We start from the raw sequence: 19,280 nt of genomic DNA on the forward strand, positions 1-19,280 counted from the left end.
ATCACACGCCGAGAGAGGAGCCTGTTGCCTTCAGTGTCAATGGAGCTGAACCACAGCCTGGAAGGGTGAGGGAGACTTGTAAACACTCCATGGCTGAGCTGGCAGGACAAAGCAGATGCACCGCCGAGCTGAGTGAGAGGGTGACACAAAGAGTTGCTTCAAAGAAAATCTTCCTGAACAAAGCAGTGGCGGGGGCCTTGTTTGTGGGAGAAACAGGGATGCTCCCATCCCCCTGTTCCCAGAGTGCATTAAAGAGAAAAGTTACCAACCAGCTTCATGCAGCAGCCCCTCGTCTCTGCCTCGGTGTGACTGCCTCTCCAACCTGCTGTCCCAGCAGGGCTGAACTCACCTCAGGGATACCAACCAGCCCCTGCAAGTGGCTAATTCCTCCCACACCCTCAGATAGATACTGATGCCCCAGAGACCCGGGTGGGAGGCCACTGCTGCTGTGAACGCACAGCAAGGTGTGATGTGTGCGTGGCAGAGCACTTGCCCTCATCCAGGCATTGACTGGGTGTGCTCAGAAATTCAACAAGTCTTGTTTCAGATGGCTGTTGAGCTGCAAGTGCCCTTATTTTCATGGAACAACGGGGTAAGAGATGCTGTGCTACCTACACAGCATGCAGGGTGGGATCAGGCAGGTTTGGTGTGCTGTTTGCCCCAGAAACCGCTCTTACTACAAGCTGGCACAGTCGGGATGTTGTGGAAGTGCCCAAATAGCAGAGGCTGCCGGCCAGCCTTGGCAACAAAGTTTTGCCTACTTGTGCATCAGCTAACACAGGAGCTGGGCTGTGAACAGAATGTGTCTGAGAAACAGCAGGGTCAGAAAGCTGTCCTGTGGTGGGCTGGTCCTGGGGTGACCATTCTTCATTAACAAGGGTTGTAGCCAGCCAGGAGCGTGAGGGTGGGCTGGTCAGGGCTCTGTTCTTGCAACCTCCTTTATACAATTGGTGCTTAATGAGGTGTTTGTTTTGGTTTTGTGCTGAAAAAAGCCAGTGCAAATAAGTGATATGTGGAAAGCCGAGCTGCAAAGCTCTCATCTGATCCCAGTTATTACCAGTTCTTTCATTCTTCAGGGCATGTTGTGTCTAAGGCCATGACTGATACTGTGCTGGCAAGGTGTGATGGAACATCGCTCACGATGACTCTGTGGAGGGTGTTTTCCTCTGGGAACAGGGCTGGCACAGCAGAGCGTCCGAGCATCCCCTAATCCTCGTTAACACTTGCCAGCCAGTCTCCAGGGCCAGCCTGGCCCAGGCTGGTCTCCATCTATAGCCTGGGCTGTCAGGCACTGGATCCCATCAGGAGATGGGAGCCTGTTCACCTGTTGCCCCCGCTGCAAATCAAGCAAAACGAGCATTTGCCCTCTGTGTACTGCTTGCTCTGCTGCTTTTTGGCAGTAAATTTTCCTCTCATGGTTGTTATCTTTTATTATATACATTTTTTTTTCTTTCTTTCTGTTAGTGATCAAGTGCCTGTGAGTGGTGACAGTAAAATGACATAGAAACCAAAGTCTAATTTTTTCCACAGATGGATTGTGGCAGAAGGAGGAAAGTGCAAATGCAGTTTCTCAAGTGTCCTGCATTTTGGGGTATGAAAGGGTTGTGAGTTGCTTCAGTTCCCTTAGAGCAGCAACAGAAGGCAGAATGCCATGGAAAGGGGGCTAATTCTTAACATGCTTTATATATTTTATTCCTGGTTTCACCATGATTTTTCCCCCCCAAAAGAATACCAAAAACATCTTGCAACAAAAGACCCCTGTAGCTAAAGATAGAAGGGTGAGGAATTTATAGAGATGGTTTTGGAGACAGAAATAACATTAAACAGCCATGCGTAACTCCTGAACAACAGCCTGCAGAAAACCCCTAAAGTGCACATTAGCACATCTTGTTTTCTTATATAATGAACGGTTTTCCAGACATGCCCCAGATGAGAGCACTTCTCTACTCCAACGCGCCTTTCCGCAGTGATCTGGCAACACAGCTTGAAGAAGTCAGCCTGAGGATGAACGGCAAAGTGCAGGGGAGCCTTTGCTCTCCTGTCTCAGGGGGGGCAGCAGCATGCAGCGTGCTAGGAGCTGAAATTCCCTCCTGAATCAGAACTTGCCACAGGAGCAGTTTGCAGTTATGTTTTATTCTTCCCTTTGCAAGATGTATTTTGGCTACCTTATTTTTTTATTTTTTGGGGTTTTTTTTTGCCACATAAGTTAACAGTAACTGCTGAAAGGCTCTTCCCATCAGTGCTGCTTGTACGGGGGTGAAAACAACCCAAGGAGTATAAATAGAGGCTATTTGTAGTTTCCATTTTTTGTCTTCAAGGCATTTTTGAAGAAGTTTTCCAATCTGTTAGGGTTATTTTCTCTCCCTCTCTGTCTCTTTTTTTATTTCTTTTTTTTTTTTTTTTTTTTTTTTTGAGTGGATGACTGGATTTTTCTCATTTCTCAGAAATTCTGGTGAGATTTTTGGGGAGATAAGAAAATAATCCAAGGCACAGTGGAATGTTTACAAAATCCCACAATACTGTGATTACACAAGATGTAACTGGATGCAACAAATTCAAACCAAAGTTCTGAGAAATCCTAAGAAATTATGCTCCCCTGGGCCTGGCTCTCCCCCTGCTGCCATTAGACTTTTGTCATTTTAGTCACTGAATCCAGTGAAACCCCTTCAGATTCAGAGCAATGGTAGCCTACTTCTCTCTATTGTTGCCAGGGGTAGTTATTTCCATCAGGGCGAAACAAGGGCAAGCTCTGCCTGCTCTGTGAGCATCTTTTGCCTCAGCATGGGCAAAAATGGCTCCACAAGCTGCAGACTGAGACCAGATTTGTCTCTCCGACATTCAGCCACCCAAAGTCCAGGTCCAGTCAGCAAGAGTGATTTAAACTACCTCTGTTGTCAAAGCAGCTGGGTGTGAGGAGTCTGCTTCCACTGAGAGCAGGGGATGTTTAGTTGGATAAAGCTAGATATGATACAAGATTTTTAGGTCTGTGCACAAATCTATATCAGGATCTGTGTCTATGAGGACTGATTCTCCTCTCACCCCAGGATGAATTAGGAGTGATTACCCTTAAAATGATGATTTACACATGTGTAAACCCAGTTCAAGTCAAAAGAGAATCCAATTCATCTGCTGTATTTATAATTAATTACTCTGATTAAGAGCTGGCAGCTAAGATCAAACTTCATTGCTCTTGTTTCATCAGACAGCAGTGGTGCTTGCCTCTGCTATCATGGCTATAAAAAAAATATCCTTTAAAAGTCCCCGGTAGGTTCTGCAGCAATTTAACCTTTGAAGGGTACATCCTGCAGTGGCTCAAGATTGTACAAACATCACAGAAAAGTTTTATTGTCTTTCATAACGTGACCACCCATGAAATAAGGATTTGGTTTAAAGGTGAAATAAGAAAGAGCATGAAGATGGGTGGTGACACAGAAAAATTGACTAAGCCGGCTAGCATGTAATGGACATTAATTCTAGCCGCTCCTTGATTGCAAAACAAGCACAAAGCTGCTGGTTTACCATTTCTTAACCATCTCTATACTGCAGCTGCTATTTAATTTCTAAGAAACAGATTTTTCTTACAGGATGTTTAAAAAACCTTATGCTTTTTATAACAGTTTCTGAGAAACAAACCACATGCCACCTTTTCAAAGGGAACAATTGAATTTACTAGCTGCCATTGTAGGCTAGCAGGTGCCCTATGCCTTCCCCCAGATACCTGCAGAGTATTAACACCTGCTGAATTTTAGTAGAATTGCAGTTTCTCTTCCTATTCTCAGCAGATGCACTCAAGATACCATGACATACGGTTCAAGCATACCACGAGTCTTGAAGGCTCAAGTCAACACTGGGCATTCCCAAATTTGGGGCTGTTGGCATGCAGTCAGCACCTATTTGTCTCTCTGTCTATCCAGGCCAGACTCCTCCAATATAATATAATCTATCTAATCAAGGCTGGCTTCTATTCCTGGCTGTGCTGCAAACTTCCTGTGTGACCTTGGGCCAGCCACTGCTCCTCTCTGCCTTCCTACCTCCCAGGGTCTCTTGAGGATCCCATCAGTACTGTTTGCCAGGTGCAGTCATGAGCCCTGTGGAAATGCCTATAAATAACAGCTCCAAATTAAACATTGGGGAAGTTCAGGTTAGAGCCTTGCAACTCTCTCCAGCCCTGGCAAGCACTGTAAACTGGACTTAGCTGTGTGCAAGCCCTCACCTACCTCAAATCATAGCTCTAGGAAGAGATTGAGAAAGGTGCCAGCTAGGTCAGAGCTTGGTCTGGGGAGCCAGCCCTCCTTGGGCTTTCAAGCAAGGCTTGCACAAGTTTATGTTTTGGGAGGACTCACATTACGGCTGCGAACATATAAATGATTTATTGTTTGTGTTTCTCTCCATCCTAAGACAATGTCCCTGTAATGTCCTTGAAGCATGTTTCAGTGGGGAAGGACTCAGCATCTCTTATGACCTGGGGCTGAGGGGCAATAGGTTTGTTGATTATCTGTGGAGCAGTAGGAGTCCCAAAACTGTGCTTTGTGCTGAGCTGTGTGCCTCAGGAGAGGAGCACCCAGAGGAATGGTGGAGGCTTTCTGGTGCTCCTCCACAGGTGGGTCACAGGGCTTCTGGAGCTCACCAGTGCCAGGGTGGGCGCCTGGGAGATCTGGGCTGGCCTCAGGGCACGGTGAGGAGCACAGCTGAATGGCCAGGGACCAGATTAGCCATTTCACAGCAGAAAAGGACTGAAAAAGGTGGAGGGAGGTCTTCTCGTAATCACTGCAACTGGGGCTTGTTTGCCTTTATTGTGCCTTGTAGACTTGTTTGGAAAGCCAGCAGCAAAGTGACTTAGGGAAAACAGAAAGGAAAGACTGGGAAGCAGAGAGGTTTGACTGGAGGAAAAAGCAAGCAAGCAAGCATGTGTAATACAGGCATTAGAAGTGCTTTATAATTAGTTCATAAAAGCTCTCTTAACATCAGCAAAGCACTTTCTACTAAAAATCTTTAATAAAAATGTAGCAATATTTGTAAGCATTGTACATTTTCTGTTTAATTCTGTTAAACAGCTCCAAGAAGAGCGTCTAAGCAAAGCATTTCCCTCCTTTCTCGACCCCCCATTGTCTGGGCAGTTAAAAGCATTTTAGCTTTGCTTCCCTGCTTTCAAATTCCCTGGTAGAAACCTCTTTGAGGTGGTTTCAAACCAACTGGTTGGCCTTCCCACTCAAACAACAGCTGAAAATATCCTGCCACTGGAGGAGCAGCCAACTGCGGTCACCTTCCCTGCAAGAAGAGTTGGTTAATCCATTGACTGTACTTGTGGGTTACAGATGCTGCACCCTGCCCTCACATATTTATGGTTGGCTCATTGGAGCAATGCCTAGATAGGGAGAAGTGGCCATGAAATGTGCTTGGAGATGGCAGCTTGCCCAGCGGAGGTAATGCAGGAGAGGTCAGCCCACAAGGATGTTGGTGCACATTGGCTGAAACAATGTATTTGGTTCTATGAGTGAAAATGCAAATTGCTGGGTGATGGTCAAGACAGTCTGGATGCCATCACTGCATAAATGTGTCCCACCCAGCTGTGCCCTAGTCTGTAATTATCTGGAAATTAAATGGTTAGAGTAGAAAGCATCCCCAGGGTTGGTGTTTCTTCTTTTCAATTTTTCTTCTTTTTCACACGGGAAGAAAAAAGTCTGGAAACCATGCTTAAGCTTAACCAGAAGCAAAGGTCTGGCCAAACTAGATTTTAACATGGCCAAGTGACCCAACGTGAGGAGAATGGGGTTTATCAGCTTGTTTGATTGTGGGTCAAGGCGTGGACATGACTGAAGCACATGATGCCAAAAGAGTTTGTGTTGGTGATTAGCCAGTGTTCTTGCTGAAGTTTGAAAGTTTCACAGTTTGGACCAGACATCTTTGGTGTTTCATTTTGAAAGCCTAAAGCTTAATTGCTATGTTGGAGAGGAAGTAGGTGCTGCTGCTCATCTGGGCAGGAGTTTACCTCCTGAGTGTAATACTCTCCCAATTCACGCTCTGTTTACATGACCTGAAGAGTGTTTTGCCTCATGAGAAGCAGAGGGCTTGGGCCAAGATTTTTTAACTAGGGAAGAAAACTCTTATGCATTTATATTCATTTTACATTTGGCAAAAATGATTACCTGACCTTCTCCTAGGGGCTTTTTTTAGTTGTTTGTAACATTTGATTTATTAAGGATTAGCTCCAGTAGGAGAAAGCTCAGTTAGATGCTTGGATGAAGCCAAACAGGGTTTAATTCAGAGAGGCAAATATTTCCTGATGATTTACTTACTAGATTCATTCTTTTAATTTTCCATTTGCAGATTGCCCATGAGCAGATTGCAATATTCCCAAATTGTATGTATTATTGGAAGTTATTCACGCATTCAATAAGCAAATATTTCTTGGTCCAGAATTTGCTTCTGAAATTGCCAGGGCCCCTGCAGCACTGGGTGGTTTGAGGCGCCATGTGGACAGCACTCGGATGTTTGGTGTGTTGGCTACAGCAGAAGCCATGATCATTACAGTAAAGTTGTTGAAGTTGTGTACTGTGTTGGCAAGTTGTAACCCCACGAGGACACAAACAGATGTGCTTCCCTGGGATGCAGCTAACCTCTGCCTGTGCCATGTAAATGGCAGCTTTTACAATCCGCTCCATTAGCTGTGTTTTGCCAACATGCATGTTTTCGCCAAATTAATTTTTTGCCACATATTCACAATTTCACTAGTAGCCAGTAGTCCTGCAGCACAGATGTGTACTTCAGATGTGGAAGGGCTGCAAGCACACTGAAAGCAAGAGTTATTTAGAGAACAAAATGTCCTCACTGTTTGCTCAGCACTACTTTAAACAAATAGACAAACAAGGAGGAAAAAATTCTACTTAAAAGAAGCACTAACACTGTCCTCTATGTTCCTTCTCCCTGGAGAGACAATGGGATCAAGCCACACATGATGGACATTAGTGGGGTCACACAGGGTGCTGCTGGACAGTGTCAGGGTAATAAGGGGTCAGGAGGTGATACGGAGCTACACAGAGCTGAGGAGAGAGCAGAGGGAACAGATTTTCATTTACATCACTCTGTGTCCACCCACCAGCTAAGCCAAATGCTCTTCCTGTGCGAGTGCTTCTTCTCAAGACTGTTTGGCTTTCACCTTGGCCAAGCCAGTTGAGTCTGTAATGAAGTTAAAGGCTGGGTGGCTGTAGCTAGCTGAGTGCTTGGTCCAGTGTAGATAGGATTTTATCTGCAGGCATTTTCCTTCTGGCTCTTAGCCTAATATAGTCCCAGAAAGGAGTGAAACCAAAGCTGTCTGGGCCATCTTTCTTTGAGGAGGAGCACACTGAGTCCCTTTAAGTTTGTTCTGAGGTTGTTGCCTGCCGAAGTGTGCTTTGCAGAACAGGAATGAGTCACATGAGAATCATTCTGTATCCAGCAAGCTACTTCTCCTTTCAACTCTCCATTCCCAAACAGGAGATCTTGTGACAAAGAAGAAAGGCAGATTCCTGGCAGCCTGGAAATGCTTTTTCCTTCCCTGGCCCAGTGAGAAGAGCTGTAGCATGTTGTTCAAACAGGTTGATACAAAGTGAATAAACAGTCCAAGGGAGATGGGCAGCTTCTGTAAATAGCAGCGTGCTGGCCAGAGAAGAGGAGAAAGAGGGGTGGGAGAACGTGGGTGTTAGAAAGCAGCTGAAGAACAAGATGTTCACGTAAAAGCTGTTTGTTTCTTCACAGCATGCAGAGCCTGATACTACCTTGCCATTAGTCATGGCCTAGAAAATACGAAGGAATCTGTGGGAGTTTCCCCTTCCAGCCAGGCTTTGCAACAAGCTTTTGTCTCTGCACCAGGAGGCAATCCAACCCTATCCATCCCTCCCCCAGACCATTCAGTTACCCGGGAGCCATGCCAGTGGGCAGGTGGGACACCTCCAGGTAGGGTTTAGCGAAGGCAGGTTGCCTTTAAGGGGGTGTAGAAGGATCAGGCAGTAGTGAATGTGATTACCCAGCTCTTATGCAGCACTTGTCATCCACAGGAAATCTTTGTTAGCACTTAATAGAAGAGGATCAGTCTTACTCTCCAAGTGCTAAGTAAGTGTACTGGTCACACTTGTTAGAGGACCAGTGTAGTGTCAGACAGTGCACAAAACATGTTACCTGCTCACATGGATTGAACATTGACTGTTTGTTTAGTGCTTGGTGCGTGCTTGACCAAATCCCATCTGAATAGTGGAATAAACTGAGCTGTGTTAAGTAGCACAATGGCACTTGAGGAGAGGTAAGAGCAGCCCTGGAAGAGTTGTATCTCCGCTTCTACCATGTCAAAGGCATCATGTGGAAATGGAGGAAAATTGTGTCCTAAATATTGCATGTTGGCTCAGAAGTTGAAGTGGATGCAGGTGCAATAAATTAATGATGTGACGAGCAACAGAGGAAGGGACTTAATGTAGCCAGACAGATAAAAGGGAAAAAATATACTGGGGGGGGGGTGGGGGTGTGGTGTGGTGTGGTGTGGTGTGGTGTGAGTGAGTGAGTGAGTGAGTGAGTGAGTGACAGACAGAATCCCAGGTACCTGTATGGAAGATGTTCTATGAAATACTCAGATAGAAAGAAGTAATTAGTGTTTGCTCCTGGCATCCTGAAGCGTCTCCCTGACAGATGGCTTTACTGCCATTTCACCTGCCTCCACAGGTACGACTACATTGAGATACGAGATGGGGACAGTGAAGTGGCAGACCTGCTGGGCAAGCACTGTGGGAACATAGCACCTCCAACCATCATCTCTTCTGGCCGCTCTCTCTATATTAAGTTCACCTCGGACTACGCACGGCAAGGTGCTGGCTTCTCCCTGCGCTATGAGATCTACAAGACAGGTGAGTGTCTGAGTTGGTGCCTGTCGCCCAGGCTGTTTGCCACAGTGATCTTCATAGGAGATGTCTTCTGGCCACCTTTTCCATATGATTTTTAGCATGCTCTCCAGATATAAAGGGCTCTTTTGTTTTTGTTCTTTTTTGATTTAAGAAAGTCTGTTGCATCACATTCCCAAGAAGGTAAAGATCTTAGTGGTGCGCGATAGTGCATTTTTAGATCACAGTGTGGCATCAAAAGCAGGGTTCCTTCTTAAATGCTGTCTTGCATTTGAGGACTAGAAACACGTATCTTTTCTCTCTGGCACGTGTGGAGCTTGTTAGGGCTAAGAGGGGATTGTCCCTCTGTTAGGAGTGCATGGAGCTCCCCCTCCTGTGGAGTTGCAATTCAGGGCTGATGAATGACGCTGTGTTTTCTCTGACTGGAAGTGGGGTTTTGTAACTGGGGAGCTCTGGTTTTCAAGGGACTGCTGTCAGCAGTGCTGTCAAGGGCTGAGGCAGTGCCTTTCCAGGCAGATATAAGAGGAACTACTCATAATTCTGTTTAATACTGAACTATTATTGAGGAAAAGAGAAGCTGCTCAAAGGCCTTGTAATAGTGTTTCTGTCTAAATATTTGCCAGAATTGTGTGCCCGGGAAGAAGGAGGCTTGAGAAAATAAAACCCACTCAGTGTGTGCGGGTGAAAGAGGTGTGCCCTCACGCTGAGGGAACAAGTGTGTGTTTTGCATGAGGATGCGGGCGCCTGCCCTGTGCCCACATTCTTTCAGTGGTGCATTGGAAGAAAACACATGTGCGGCTTTCACGTCATCTCATCCAGCATGAAAAAGAATTCCCACGCCTGGTGAAGAACCACAAAGGAGCACAACAGCATCGCTTACCCAGGCTCTTCAAAGGGAAGGCAGGGAGCACTGGCACCAGTGCCCCGGGGCCCTGGCCCAGCTCTGCAGTGGGCAGAGGTGCACAGGCAGCCCACAACCTAGATACAGGTAGATGTGAATGTAGAGACTCTGCTGCAAGAGGATGGGAATAAGACTCCCCAAATTAATTGTGAAATGGTGAGGACAGGAGGTGTCTGGACATTTAGGTGGATGCTGGTGGTTGCCTGGGCTGTATAACTGGCCATTGAGCTGTTGTGGTACAGCTAGCTCGCCACTGCTGTTTGCTAATGGCTAGGTTGCAGATTAGTCCTTCAAGAGTTTAGGGGTTCATCTGGCTATTGGGGTTTGCTGGGGCCGGTTGCCAGCATGGAGGATGGCAAAGAATGCCTGTGTTCGGGTGGGAAGACTGTTGACCCACCTCAGCCTCCCTTACCTTTTGCTCCCCGTACCCTGAGCCCAGCAGACTGTGCTGGGTGGTCCCTGTCCTCACATCGGGTCCGTGCCATGAGTCAGGGCATGGGGCAAAATGTGGGGTGGTCTAGCTGGCTGAGGTGGCCAGGCCAGGCTGAGTGTGGCTGTGGGAAGACACCCTGTCTGCCTGGGTGGGAGCCAGTAAGGGGCCAAATTCATGGGAAAAGGAGATTTTGTTGCTACTGGTAGGGAGGGAGAGGAAGCAAGGGCTGATCTGAGAGAGAGCAGATGTTGAATGGAGGTTGGAACTGAGTTTGTGTCTCTTGTTGTAGGTCCCTGCAGAGCTGCCCTGAGGTCTGAGGTGGTGTTGGGGCTCCTTTCACCACCACCACTCCCCACAGGCAGCTATCCTCTCCAGAAATAGTCACACTTTCTTCCAGCCACAGCCCACGAAATCCAGCCTGGCAAGGCAGGTTTTGGCATAGGAGTGGGGATGAGCCTGTGATCTGGGAGCACTGCCAGCCCACCTCATCTGCCCAGCCCCTGTCCCCCTGCCCGGGGCTCCCAGGGAGGGCGGGGGGGCAGTGCCAGTTTCCGTCTGAGCTGTCAGGGTAGCCAGCAAGGGTGTCACCACCAGCTTTAAAGGTCATCGGATTGCAATTGTCTGCATCAGTAAAGGCAGGGTGGCTGCAGTTTTTTTCTTTCTTAAAGGTGACCTAAAAAAACAACTCTTTTCAACTGAGCATTTATTTCCACACCTTGTGCTAAATTTCCCTTATCGCAGTGTGAGAGGGGAGCAATATGCATACAAACAACTGCATACCAGTCTTTGAATCCCCTGATGGGTATCAGTCAGCGGTCTGTGGGCTGACAAAAGAGCCGCCTGCCCTAGCTGGTCCAGCCTCCCTGCTGCTCACTTTGTGAGTCAGTTTGGCAAGGCTGGCCTGAGCTCTCCATTGCAGGGCATCAAAGTCTCCTCTCAGGCTGGTCGGTGCTGCTGAAGCCAGCATGACTCCCGTTGATTATCTGCAGCTTCCTTATAAAAAGCTGATCATTGTGTTTGCTGCTATCAGCCAAACTGTAGACAAAGATGCCAAATGCGATAAGAGCCCCACATGAGGAAACTTGCTGTCTAATGCAGTGACACAGTTAAGTCTCTTCTGTCTCTAGAGGACAGACTCTGACTCTGGGTTTAGTCTTTGATTTTCCCCCTAGCTTGGAGCTTATGTTATTTTCCCTATTTATCTATTTGTCTTTCAGTCTGTTTGGAATGAAGTACACCCTTATCCCTGTTTGCAGCATTATGCTGTGATTTGTGTTTGGCCTTATTTTTTGCCTCTGCATTTTACCCCACAGGTTCACACCAGAAAAGCTGGCTGCTTCATTAGGTAGTCAATTAAGAGCCTCTCCTGAGTAGCTCTCCAGCTAGGCACTGCATAATGCAGTGCTGGGATCCTGCTATTACTGCGGGCTGCTGGCCTGACTCCTGTAGGTTAATGCTGAATTGAATAACAAGTCTCCCATTAGTCCTGGGAAGGCTCATGCTGGCTGGAAGAACCAGAGCAGAAGGGTTTGTAGAGGAGAAGAAGGGTCTCCCGGTAAAACCTAAGCAGAAACCTTTGCAAATGCTAATGTCGGGTTGCAGCATTGACTGGCAGCCTCTCTAACATCCCCTTTTGCCTCTGATAGCTCCAGGCTGCAGTTTTCTGTTGCCTATTGTCCTCTCTCCACAGTGCAGCAGTTTCAAAGTCACCGTGGTATGAATACGACACAAATTCCCCTTTCCCTGGCCACCCCGAGGCACCTTGGCTGTGTGAGAGGGGGCACCGAGCTGGCCTGGCTGCAGCCGAGGCCAGTGCCGAGGTCAGCAATAAATAAGAGGCAACATTGTCTGCCCTTCTCGCCATGCAAAGATCTTCCTTAAGGATAGAAATAACTTGCATTTCTGGTGTGGACAGCTCAGTCTGTGAGAAAGAGGCCTCTGTTCCTCCTCTCGGCAGAGACCCCCCTGCCATGGGCCCTGTTACCCCCTCTCTTGCCATGGCCATGCTGTGCAGATGTATGCTGGAGCTGGCCCTCGTCCCTTGAATGTGTCTCGGGGGGCCGCAGGCTAGCTGTGCACTTGCTGAGGGTTGCCAGCTAACAGTGGAGACGTTGGCACCTTCCCCTGGGCCCTTTCACTGTGTAAATATTTGTGCTTACTGATTTTCTCAAAAGGAAACTGAGGCACAGATGTCTGTGCTGGAGGGGTAGAGACTGCAGGAGACCAGCCCCTGGGGACAGCTTTTCCAAAGAGACAACATTCCTGTTACCCCTCTCTGCCCCTTCCCAGGCAGCCCCCTCCCTGAATGGGGACTCCTGCATCAGACCTGGAGCTGCTGCAGCGGGTGGCAGCCGTGGCGGTGAGGGCCACGTACGGCAGCCCCCTGAGTGCTGACTGGCCCTTCCCTGGGATTTGGAGTGGCAGACACAGGTCTCCTGGCAAGTTTCTGTTTGGGAGCCAGCTTACAGTGGATAGGACCAAAGCCCAGCCCAGCTTGGTATGGCTTCCCTTCCCCACCAAGGCCATCACTACCAGTGTCAGGGACATGGTGGGGTGCTGGCTTGCCATATCACAGCCGTGGCTTTGGGTGGGATCACTCTTCTAGTCCTGTTTTTGGAGTAATTGTCAAGGGGATCAGCAGTGGTATACAGATTACATTTTCAGAGCTCTCTGAGGGATTTAGAACCACGCTGCCCACTCCAGTGAACACATGGACCTTGTCTCTCCACCTGTGGGAAGCTTTGAAAATCCCCTTCTTGGTCTTTGCAGGGATTCACACAGCTCTTGGGTTACAGGATGTTACCAGAAGTGAATACACAACCCCTCTAAGCTCAAAATGGGGTTTCCACAGTGTCAAGCTGTTGGCATTAAGCTGCATTGTAGCTAAGGCTGTGGGTTTTTTCCTGCCACTACAGGTTCTGAGGACTGCTCCAGAAACTTCACTGCCTCCAATGGCACTATTGAGTCTCCAGGTTTCCCTGACAAGTATCCACACAACCTGGACTGTGTCTTCACCATCATAGCCAAGCCAAAGACAGAAATCCTCCTCCACTTTCTGCTCTTCGATCTCGAGCACGACCCGCTGCAGGCAGGGGAAGGAGACTGCAAGTACGACTGGCTGGATATCTGGGATGGCATCCCTCAGGGTAAGCCATGGGGTGCTGTGCTGCTGCCCTCAGTCTCTCTTGATGTCTCACAAAGCTCCAAAACTGTGCAGTCTGTATCTGAACACCAAAGGTGTGTAACCTCAGACACCAGCCTGCCATCAGGGCGCTCCATGTCCAGCTGTGGGGACGGTGCGCTTGCAGAAGGTTGCATGCATTAAACCCCAAACTACTGCTCTGTTGTAACCACTGGTCTGAAATGCCCCATGGGACACTTCAAGATACCACTGGTCCCTCCCTCAGGGAAGGGCAGTGGGTTCGTGCAGTGGTGGGAGAACTTCTCTACCCTGTACCAACACTGAGAAACAGAGCAGTTTGGAGCATTTCCCAGCAACTGCAGGGCAACGCCTGCTGCGGTGGATATTTCTGCATGATATACTGCATGACACCAGGCCAGCAGATGTAAAAAATAGCCCATCCCCGAAGCCTGTCTTTTTTTCATTCTGATCAGTCTTGCTAGGGCATCTCTGTTGGGTGATCCCAATCGGCTGGCGACCCGGAAGGCCAGTGGAAAAGCCACGCGTTAACTTTGCTGGTCTTTCTTTTGCAGTTGGCCCCTTGATAGGCAGGTACTGTGGCACTAAGATGCCGTCGGACATCCGTTCAACCACCGGCGTCCTCTCACTCACCTTCCACACGGACCTGGCAGTGGCTAAAGATGGTTTCTCTGCTCAGTACTACTTGCTCCAGCAGGAAGTCCCAGAAAGTAAGTTGGAAACGTCTGTGTATGACTTAGGCAGTCGTGCTGCATTTTTTTCCCAAGTCTTGCACTGGGCACATGTGAGAGTGAGTCAGGCAGGATTGTGTCCAGGGGCCAATCCCCCACTAGCAGTGGAGACAGCAGTTACACTAGATGTGTTCTCTGTTTCTCATAGAAGTGAGATTTCAGTAAGAATCACACTTTCTGACCTTTCTTTGACTTTTCACTTGCTCATGAAGTCTTCTCAATACCTTTTGGGATAGAATCCTTCATGTATGTGCTCAGCCCAAAGGATTTAGTGGAAGACTTCAGCCCAGCGGGTGCAGCAGATTCATTAAAGCACGGGGGAAAACACTTTCTGCCTCTCTCTGGTTTTCTAGAAATTCACAGGCCCAAACTACAAATTGGAACTTCTTGGCTGTTTAATTAAAAAATGCCTAAAGCTCTAAGAATTTAAAACCAAAATTTGGTTTAGATCTCTTATTAAGGGAAGTAAATTGATGTGGAATGAGGAAGTAAGTTGTGTGTTTTGAAAATAAAGTGCATTTTGATTCTTTTTGATAACACTTGCAGGCGAGGAAAGATTCGATTTATTTTCCCATGGTATTTTTACATCACATCTACAGTTCTTGACCTCTGTTTGCAGTGAACCTGTGATACAACAGAAGACGCCTTTAGGACACCCCTCAGTCCCAGAGAAAGAGAGGGGGCCCCTGACTTGACACTGAAAGCCTGTGATGGAGAGCAGTGCAGAGCAGGGGTTGTGCAGCACTAGGGCAGCTGGGTTACAGGCTCTTGCTCTCTGAGTTAGGGATGTTCTGCTGAGGCTGTGAGAGATACAGACAAGCATGAACTCTTCACCACCATCACCTATCTCCACGCTCAGATGATCTGTTCTTTAATCCTCTTTCTATTCTACTTTTAAAAGGATTGGGAAATAAAATGTTAATGACACACAGAGCGTAAGAAATCAAGCACAAGGCCTGTTCTTATTTATTCTGGTGTAAATTGAAACTTTAATAATACTACTGAGATCTTAACTTGGCCCCATCATTTCCACCTGGGGTTGACTTGGCCACATTAAAAACACAGGCAATTTGGTGGAGCCCCATTGGTTTACAGCAGCAGCATGCTTGGGCCCACGTGGTATTTCCTATCAACGTTTTCTTTGCTATTGTGTTTACAGGACAGCTGCCATAAAATATATGAGATGTGCAATAAAACTGAGCTAATTGTGACTTTTAAAGTCTCAGAAGTGAGGAAATCCAAATGAAAGCATACCAGAAAGTCTTTCATATTCTTGGCTGGTTAATTCCTATGGGCCTGATATCACATATAGTGCATGCACGTATACACGTACACATACACACATGCATCCATACTCTCTCATGCACACAAAAGCTTTAGACCTGCCCATTCCAGGCCTTGACGTTCCTGCTGGTGGTACAGCAGTGAGCACCCTCCTGTTGTGCCTGCCCATGCTTCTTGCCTTGTCAATGCTTAGATTTCACCTCCAGTCTTAAAGAAGATGGGGAACTTTGTGGCAAGGGGACTTGGGACATCTTGGTGGGGGTGGAGGGAGGGAAGAGACAGAATTGTGTCAAAACTGTGCAAAGGTGAAGAAGATAAAGGGAGAAAGATTAGAGGGCCATGCAATCATAAAGCTGCCCCATGTTTAATTTTTCAGTGCCACCCGTGAACACACACAACCTGCAAGATGGTGCAGGTCTGTTCATCTTTCCAGGCAGGCAGCTTTGCTCAGAGTTAGCTGGGGAGGATAGTTCAGGGCTGCCTTCCACTTGGGAGCGAAGTACAGAGACTGTATGCTGATCTGTGTGTGTGTGTATCTGGTCCAGACTTCCAGTGCAATGTGCCTCTGGGAATGGAGTCCGGCAGGATCTCCAACATGCAGATCAGTGCCTCCTCCACCTACTCAGATGGGCGATGGACCCCTCAACAAAGCCGGCTCAACAGTGATGACAATGGCTGGACCCCCAATGTAGACAGCAACAAAGAGTACCTCCAGGTAAGCACGCTTTCCAGCCCCCTCACCTCTTCCCCCACCAAATCGAGTGTCGTGCTGTTAAACTGATCCTTGACCATAAAGCTTGTTGAATTTTTTATTGCCTCTGTAGCTCATGGGGAGCAAGCAGCAGGGGAGCTGCAGTGCTTCCTTGAAATGTGATGGACTGGCTCTCCCATTTGCATGCCTGCATGAGGGCTGACTCGACTCACTGTCCTTCTCCCACCCCCTCCTCCCTGCCTAAAACCTTGATGGACTTTCCAGAACATTGACAGAGGCCGAGGGACCTCTGCCACTTCCAAGGCCACTGACTCTGCCACTGGCCTGATGACCAAAGTCTCCAGGAGGTGCATGGAAAAACAACTAGAATAATATTTATCTCATCAGTGAGGCAGGGAGCCTGAGTGGGCTAATGTCAGGTAGGGGGCTGACAGAGCAAAGGCTTTCCCTGGGAGCTGGTTAGAGCCACAGACTCTGTCTGCACAGGACTTCTGGCTGTGTCACATTGCCATGAGACACTGCTTGCTGGAGAGCACTAGGAACCAGAGGTGGTGAGTGTCATTGCCTCTAGCAGGCATCTCATCAAGCCAGCCCTGCTGACCTTTCTCAACACAAATTGTAAAAAAAAAAAAACCCAAAAAAACACAAGGAAAAACTGAGAACTGCAGCACTTGCTAATTGGACATCATGCTTTTATTTTATATGGAAAAAATCAACCTCAGTCCTGCTTTAAGGGACATGAGCTTCTGTGCAGATCCTGTTGCTTACTCTGAGGCAGAAAGAAGGCTTTGTGCTGGTCCCATATGGACAGACATCAAGATCCTTAGTTAGTCTTGTCCTATGGTCCCATCTGCAAGCATCCTGCTGAAGTCAGCCTCGGGGGGTTGTGCCTGTTGAAATGTGTGCCCACAGATGGAGTGAGACAGACTGAATTCACACCTTTTAATTTTTCAGAGACAGAGGGAGGAACTAACTAGTCAGCCTGGGCTCTCAGGTGGTCACCACTCTCTCTTGTCCCTTTTTCCCTTGGAAAGGTGGACCTCCACTTCCTGACTGTGCTCACAGCCATTGCCACACAGGGTGCCATCTCCAGAGAAACCCAGAATGGCTACTATGTCCGTACCTACAAGCTGGAGGTCAGCACCAATGGGGAGGACTGGATGATGTACCGACACGGGAAAAACCACAAGGTAAAGGCCTTTTTGTCTCTTTTGCAAGCATCTTTGTGAGTCTTACAGCCAGCAGAAGGGAATAGAACAGATTTTGAAGGCCTGGAGGGTTTAATCTGTGAGGGACCCTTTTTCTGATGAGGGCTAAGAGACTGGTGATGCATGCTCTGAGCAGAAACAGTCCTTTCTCCTCTGCACAGCAATGAGGAAACACTATTCCTTGGAAAACCTGGCTGCTGTTGCATCTTTCGTGGTGGTGAGAACATGTTCTTTGACTGCAAATGAAGGAGAAAATGCTTTCACAGCCTGTCTTTTGCCCTACAAGATTCATTGAGCTTTTATGGCCATAGCCCTGTCCTCATGCTGGGTTAACAATCACAAAACCACATGAAACTGTAGTTCAGGAGTTACTGAGGCCTGGAAATGAAAGGGCACAAATCCTAAGAGGGGATTGCACCGTCCCAGAGAACAAAATGAGCAATAAATAATGAGGAGCAATTCAGGCTGCCAGAGCTGTGGGATCTGCACTAGCAGGCATGGTTGGCAAGGCTGCACTGAGCCCTGGGAGCTGCTGCACGCTCTCGCTGTGTTTCTGGAAGGCGCACAGAGATGGGAATGAGGGGGAGGGAAGGTAAATATGGGTATTTAGCCCTCTCAAGCTTTGTGGGTGCTGCTGCATGGCCAGGCGAAGCAAGCTTGAGATGGTCCACATAGGACATTTGTGGTATGGTTGAGGGGGTTAAGGCAGCCTTGGTGCTGGGCTGGTCCTGCTCTGTCACTTGCCTTGGTCGCGTTGTTGTCCCCTGGTTAAGGGCACCTCGGGAAAGCCCTTCCCTGCTTTTCTGGGGTGCCCACCAGCACTGCTGCCGCAGCTCAGGACCTCCCCATTGATGTGCCATAATCTGTACGTGTGAACTCAGTGGCTGGGGTCCCACACACCTCCCCCTGCACGCACGTTCCAGCGATTTCTGCTTGCTCAGCGCTTCTGTTAAATTAGCTGTCCCCTCCATTTGCTGGCACAGGCACTGCTGGCATGAAATGCAGTAGCCTGCCTTGTCCAGGATTCATCCAGACATTTCCTCCCCTTCCGGGCCGTGTGATTTCCCCTTCCCCACAAGTGTGTCTCACAGTTCAAATTCACTCTGCTTCCCAGAATGAGTCCTCTCTGTGCGGAGGCCCCTAGCAGGGTCTCATACCTCCAATATTTGGAGTATTTAAGCTCCTTGCATACCAGTGGGGTGGTGTTAGTCCTATTTTAGAGGCAGGAAAGTGGAGGCACAGGGCATCCCAGCACCCCATAAGAGAGTCAGCCACTGGGCTCCCCCAGACCTCAGGCGTGCTGGCTCTGGGGCTGCAGCTCATGGCAGAGCTCAAGTATAACCCTAACACAGTGGCTGTGTGCTGGTGTGGAGGCTCTGTGCACCCCCAGGACCCACCAGCTGCGGCAGACCTTTCTGTGAACCAGGGCCATCTCTCCTCACCCTGGGTACATGGCTGAGTTTGAGGTCTCGCTGGGACTGTTTCTGCAAGCTGAGGCAAACGGGAGATTGGCAACCTGTCAGGCAGAGATGGGCTAAATACACAGCTCAGCATTTCAAATAACCACTGGCAATAAATTTACCTTTCAGTCTAACTGGGGTGGGAATCTGGCCCGGAGGGTGGTTTTAGTCGCAGGATAGAGTAGATGTCCCATCCTTGCAGTCCTGAGCATTGGACACTGGATCCCCAGCCAGGGTGGAGCAGGACAGTATGGTTGGTTTCAGTGCTGCTGGGCCAATTTACATCATTCCAGCAAGACCCTAAAGCCTGGCTGGTGTCGACCCAAAGCAGTCCCATGACCACATGAATTGCCACTATTTCAGAATTTGGCCCTTCAGTCCTATCAGCTTTTTTCTGCTCTGTTTTCTCTCTTCATAAAAAAAGAGGAAAAATCAAACCTCTCCTTTTTTACTCCTCTATTCTAATCTCACTTCATTTCCATGTTCTGGCCTCAGTTGAGCAGACACCTCCCAAGGCTGGAGGATAA

At 48.3% G+C, this 19,280-nt stretch overlaps 1 protein-coding gene across 1 annotated transcript in view; it reads left to right on the top strand.

The window, feature by feature from the left end:
- NRP2 (neuropilin 2) overlaps positions 1-19,280 on the top strand; it is a 90,627-nt gene that overhangs the window by 20,949 nt on the left and 50,398 nt on the right. The window contains 5 exon segments of the mRNA XM_042784050.1: positions 8,689-8,870; positions 13,114-13,344; positions 13,913-14,068; positions 15,919-16,088; positions 17,120-17,275. Of these exon segments, the coding sequence (XP_042639984.1) occupies positions 8,689-8,870; positions 13,114-13,344; positions 13,913-14,068; positions 15,919-16,088; positions 17,120-17,275 (895 nt within the window).

The sequence above is a fragment of the Tyto alba genome, unplaced genomic scaffold, assembly GCF_018691265.1.
Source record: "Tyto alba isolate M040663 unplaced genomic scaffold, T.alba_DEE_v4.0 Super-Scaffold_7, whole genome shotgun sequence".
Taxonomy (NCBI): domain Eukaryota; kingdom Metazoa; phylum Chordata; class Aves; order Strigiformes; family Tytonidae; genus Tyto; species Tyto alba.